The sequence below is a fragment of the Mustela lutreola genome, chromosome 6, assembly GCF_030435805.1.
Source record: "Mustela lutreola isolate mMusLut2 chromosome 6, mMusLut2.pri, whole genome shotgun sequence".
Lineage (NCBI taxonomy): Eukaryota > Metazoa > Chordata > Mammalia > Carnivora > Mustelidae > Mustela > Mustela lutreola.
In genome coordinates this window covers 16,447,897-16,453,215 of record NC_081295.1, presented here as the reverse complement: position 1 = coordinate 16,453,215, position 5,319 = coordinate 16,447,897, and the positions used below count along the sequence as shown (strand labels likewise).

General features: G+C 52.7%; 1 protein-coding gene across 1 annotated transcript; it reads right to left on the bottom strand.

Moving 5' to 3' along the window:
• Positions 1 to 256: 256 nt before the first annotated feature.
• Positions 257 to 2,330, bottom strand: LOC131834542 (spidroin-2-like). The gene is made up of 3 exons (XM_059179264.1): positions 2,187 to 2,330; positions 1,438 to 1,920; positions 257 to 1,344 (listed from the first exon to the last, which is right to left on the bottom strand). Exons 1-3 carry the CDS (start codon positions 2,328 to 2,330, stop codon positions 580 to 582), a joined length of 1,392 nt encoding a protein of 463 aa, XP_059035247.1. The 3' UTR covers positions 257 to 579.
• Between the last annotated feature and the right edge of the window lie 2,989 nt (positions 2,331 to 5,319).

The window sequence follows — 5,319 nt, the reverse complement described above, 5'->3', positions numbered from 1 at the left end:
TTTATTAGTAAATTAGTAATAAAAATCTTAGTAATAAAAATCTCCTGAGATCCTTTAGATGCATATCAGTGGGTCATATGCTTGGGAATGATTGCTGACACTATCTAGGAGGTTTAGGGATAAAGTTTAACATTCCTCCTATCAAGTGTCCTTGTTAGTGAGATTTGGGTTTAGAAGAAATCTAACTTGATTTACATTTCCTTCTACCTTACCTCCTTCCGTTTTATGGAGGGGAGGGTGATGTTAGGGCTTGAGGAACTGAGTTATTTGCCTCTGGAAATTGTGCTATTGTTAAGAGAGCTTCTTTGTTGTGAATCTCTAGGACACTTGTGAACCAAGGGAAACTCCTGTTTGCAGGATTGTGATCTCTGCAAGTTAACTATTTGTTTTTCTTTTAGGGCAGCCAGGGGTGCCTGAGGAATGTCACACATATTACTGAGGGGAGCGGGTGGAGAAGGGGTGCAAGGTGCCAGCTTTTGCTTTGTCCTCAGCCAGCCTCCTGCTCCCTCATCACAGTCAAAGCCACTCCTCTGGATGGCCCCGAACTAAAAATCCCTTGAAAGGAGGATGCTTCGTCTCTCACTTGGCTCTACTGCCAAAGTGTACTGCCCAAGTGGTCTCCTCCTGGGCGCCACTCAACAGGTGCCAGGGCAGCAGGACCTGGAGGTCTGGCCCGGCCTCCTCCAGCGGAGTGCTCACCCGTGTGCCGTGAGGCTCCCCGGTCTCCCCGCCGGCGGTAAAAGCGCGGCAGAGGCTGCAGCTGCTATAGCCCCGGTGCAGCGCGAACTTGCAGACGCTGCGGCCACGTGCGGTGCAGTTGACGAGGCAGCAGCCAAGCGCGGCGGCGGCGGCGGGCGACGCGGGCCGCCGAGGCAGCTCCACCACGGCCATAGAGTAGCGCGGCTCCGAGCAGCAGGCCGCCCCGCACGGCCGCCAGTCCCCCATGGTTGCCGGCGGGCTCAGGAAGCGGGCGCCGGCCGCCGCGGAGTCCTTGGTGCGGATGATGGCGTCCGGCGTGGCGCTGTAGCCGCCGCCGCCCCGGCCTGGGCAGCCCTCCTCCGGGAGCCAGACGCCCGCGCGCAGCTCCCGCTCCTGCTCCTCCTGCGGCCGCTCCTGCTGCAGCAGCCGGCGGAACTCCTCCAGCAGCGGCTCCACTCCCGAGAGCTGCGCCTGCAGCTCGGACGGCGGCGCGGACGGCGGGACGGCCCCACGGCCCCACGGCCCCTCGGCAGCCACGGGCAGAGCGGCCGCAGCCCGCGCAGCGCAGGGTTCCTCGGCGGCCGCCCGAGCCCGCGCTTTCCCGAGCGGCGAGGGCCACGGCGGCCGGCAGCTGAGGCAGCGGGCCTAGAAGCGGCCGCAGAGCGCGAGGAAGGCGGGCGAGCGCGGGACCCTGTGCCGCTCCGGTGTGGCCGGGGCCGCTACGCCCCGGCGCCTCACAGCGCGGCCACCTCGGGCCCCGGTTGCGCCCCCGGAGCCGCGGGCGCGCGGTCGCGGGCGGGAACCACAGCCACGAGAGGCACAACCGGCCCCGCCTGGCACCGCCGCTGGTGGCTGGGGAGGCTTCCGTGAAGGCCCGCGCCTCTCCGCCGGGACCCGGGCGGTCTCTGAGGAGACGGTCTCGGCGCGATTCAGCACCGGTCCTGTGAACAGCGGCTCCGGCGTGTTCGGAGGCGCGCCAAGCCCCGCCCAGTTCCCCCTCCCTCCGCCCACGTGCGTTCCCGCCCCCGCCTCCGACGGCCCCGCCTCCGACGGCCCCGCCTCCGACGGCCCCGCCTCCGACGGCCCCGCCTCCGACGGCCCCGCCTCCGACGGCCCCGCCTCCGACGGCCCCGCCTCCGACGGCCCCACCTCCGACGGCCCCGCCTCCGACGGCCCCGCCTCCGACGGCCCCGCCCCTCTCGCGTGCAGTTTTGCTCCCAGCTGGCAAAGACCACAGGCGCACACCGCCCTCTGCAGACTCCTCCAAACCGGGAGCGCGCAGGAGGGAGACCTGCTGTGTGAGATTCTAGGGGTGCTGTGTGTACTGAGCCTGCATGGGCGACCGCGGCCCTCCGAGTCTGGACGGGGGACTGTGCCTAAATCCACTCGGCTTTATTGACATGCGACCGTGCTTGGGGAAGCTCAGATCTTTGTGACCTCAGGGTCTGCTTTAGAAAAGGGACTTGAACTGGGGAACCAGTTCAGACAGTCTTTGGTCCTTCACTTCCAATATCCCCGTCACGTTCGGGTCCCCAGATGCACTTGGGTAGCACAAGGCGGGCAACGCTGCTGAAAAATATAAAAATCAAGTAGTCACGTGCAGTCGTATTTCCACTGACATAACCGGACATCCGAACACATCCAGTTACGAGGACCTGATGATCTCTATATGGCGTGTAGAGAGGCCTTCAGCTTGGATCATGTAAGATCTCGTGAAGATGCATTTTATTTAATTAAATTTAGCAGATAACCTTTTCCTTTACGGAGATACGCTTGACATATAACAGGTTAGCTTCAGGTGTACACAATGATTCAGCACTTGTATATACCGTTCACGGATCACCACCATCTGTCACCATACACGGTTACAAAACTGAGCACTGTTCTGTTCTGTTTTTAAAGATTTATTTATTTGAGAGAGAGAGAGCACCAGCGGGAGGGGCAAAGGGAGATGGAGGGAGAATCTCAAGCTGACAGCCCAGCTTAGACAAGGCTTCACCTCCACGCAGGTGGATCCCGTGACCTGGAGATCCTCACCTCAGGGTACACCAGGAGCGAGCGGCTAATCCCACAGCGCCACCTAGGGGCCCCAGAGCAGTAGTGTTTTAAATGGCTTAGTAAGGTTTATCAAAATTCCATCCCCTGGAGACCACACCTGAGTTGTAACTGACTGTCAGCGGCTTCTACATCTGTTTTTCAGAGTTTCTATCGATTCGTTTTTCTCCTGATTATGGAGCACAATTTCTTGCTTTTTGGCATGTCCAGAAGTTTTTTTGATTGGATGCATGACCATTGTAATTTCCACATGGTTCGGTGTCCTTTTTAGAGGGAAAGAGAAAATAATTGGATAGAAAAATAGTTTCTGAATATATATATATATATATATGGTTTTAGAGTTATATCTAGGAACCCATTGCTTTCAGATCTAGAACAGAGAAGGAGATAGAACTAAAGGTAAAAATACAAAAGAAGAAAAAAGAAAATAATCCATTATTTCTTGCTATTCCATGAAAAGGAAAATTCATAGAGTTCATGAGGTTGTATATGCATGGGTCTGAAGCTGAAATTTTTAACATCTTAGCCGTACAGGGAGGGGCCCACTTTGGGTTACAGATTCTTCCACCTCAGAGATATTCACCCCATGCAACTGAAGCCACTTAATGATGTCCTTGACAGCATAAGGATTCCTTTCATCTTAGACCTCAGAGAGCTCCAGTAGGCTTATGATAAGGAGAAACTGTCTTGGTGATAAAAATGGACGCTGAAGGTATAAAAGTAGATCCTGAAGGTAGCATTCAAATCTTCTAAATACTAGCTGTGATAAAATAATTATTAATATGAACAATAGACACACATGATAGTAGACTATAGCATTAATTAACAACTGTAATGATTTCAAAGTTTGCCAAGCACTTTCAGGTACGTGATTTCATATGGTCTTCACAGAGATCTTAAGAAGAACACAGGACACTTGCTTGTGCTATTGGGACAGTGGAAGAGAGGTCAGTACAGAATGAGACTCAGCTCATGTGCTCCACGGGGGAGATAATGAGGGACAGTGGGAGGGACAAGGTTCCTCAGGAGCATTCATTTCCAATCCTGCAAGCACTGCTAAAGATGCCCCCTCTCTAACTTTAACAGGGTCCCTTGGGGAAAAGTGGAAATGACTTAATGTGTTTACTATGAACACTGGTTATTTCTGGGGTGTGAGATGGGAACAGTGGAGGGGGATAGGTACTTTTTTACTTTATAAGACTTTATATCAGTTGAAATCTTTTCAATGAGGTTGTCATAAAACATTTTACATTTTTTAAAAAAGCAGTCCTTTCTTCTTCTGCAGTCATAATAGAACAAAGGGGTTGGATTTAGCCTATGAAGTTTGGTGAAAAATCCAGAAAAGGGAACGCCTGGGTGGCTCAGTCGGTTAAGCCTCTGCCTTAAGCCAGAGTCCTGGGATCAAGTCCCGCATCAGGCTCCTTGCTCAGAGGGAAGCCTGCTTCTCTCTCTGCCTCTGCCTGCCACTTTGCCTGCTTGTGCCCTCTCTCTCTCTCTCTGACAAATTAATAAATAAAATCTAAAAAAAAGAAAAATCCAGAAAAAAAGGATAAAAAGTAACAATGTGCTTTGGACATCAGATAATAGGCAGCAGAGCACCCAGGAGAAGGGATACTAAGGAAGGGATCCTTTCGACTGTCCTGGCTTCCTGCCCAGGGAGGGATTCCAAACTGCAGGGCTGGGCGGGGAACCCAAAAGGAGCCTGGCAGTCTCTCTGAGCAGAGCAGATGGAATTGAGAATTCGGAGGGGGTGGCCAGGTGCCTAGAATCCACAGAGCAGAGTACCGGAGGGGAGACAACTACACAGAAAGAATTCTGGAGATGTGCAGAGGCCCCCTGCCCCACCCCAAGCCTTCCCCAGAGTACTGGTCGACTACATGCATATGAGGAGAACATCCAAGGCCAGAGAAAGAACCACTGGAAAGAAGCAGACAGAACAATTTCCCAGCTGCACAGGCCTGGGAATAGTCGATGTTCTGGGCAGCCTGAGTGGAGAAACCTGTAATTCCAGGGTGCAGGGGTGGAGAGGTGGATGTCAGGGGGAAGGATTACAAAGACGTTCAAGGACACTTGAGCTAGCAGGTGATAGACAGATGTTCATGCCTTGACTGTGGTGATGGTCTCACTGGAGCATGTGTATGTGAAGCCCCATCCGACTGTATACTTGAGTACATATAGCTTATGGTCTTCAATCACACTTTAATAAAACACTGAAAAAACAAGTATCTTTGCATGGTGTATTAGGAGTGAGGATTGGGCTGATTCCGGTATGTGATAGAGCAAATAAATCATGTATCTCCAACTTCCGGTTTTTCTCCTTTCATTTTTATCCGAAGCAAAATATCTTTGTTTTGAAAACATAAACATCAACACCTTATCGATGAATGAAGCATTCGTATGTGAGGACACATATGTCAAAAACTACAAAAACTAGGGCTCACAGAAATGAAGGAGATTCCCCAGGATTAGAAGGCATGTGACCCTTCTGAAGCCTGACTCTCATACAGCCTATCAGCCCGACGGTCATTATACTGTGATTCCTCCTTGCCCAACACTTTCAGAGTC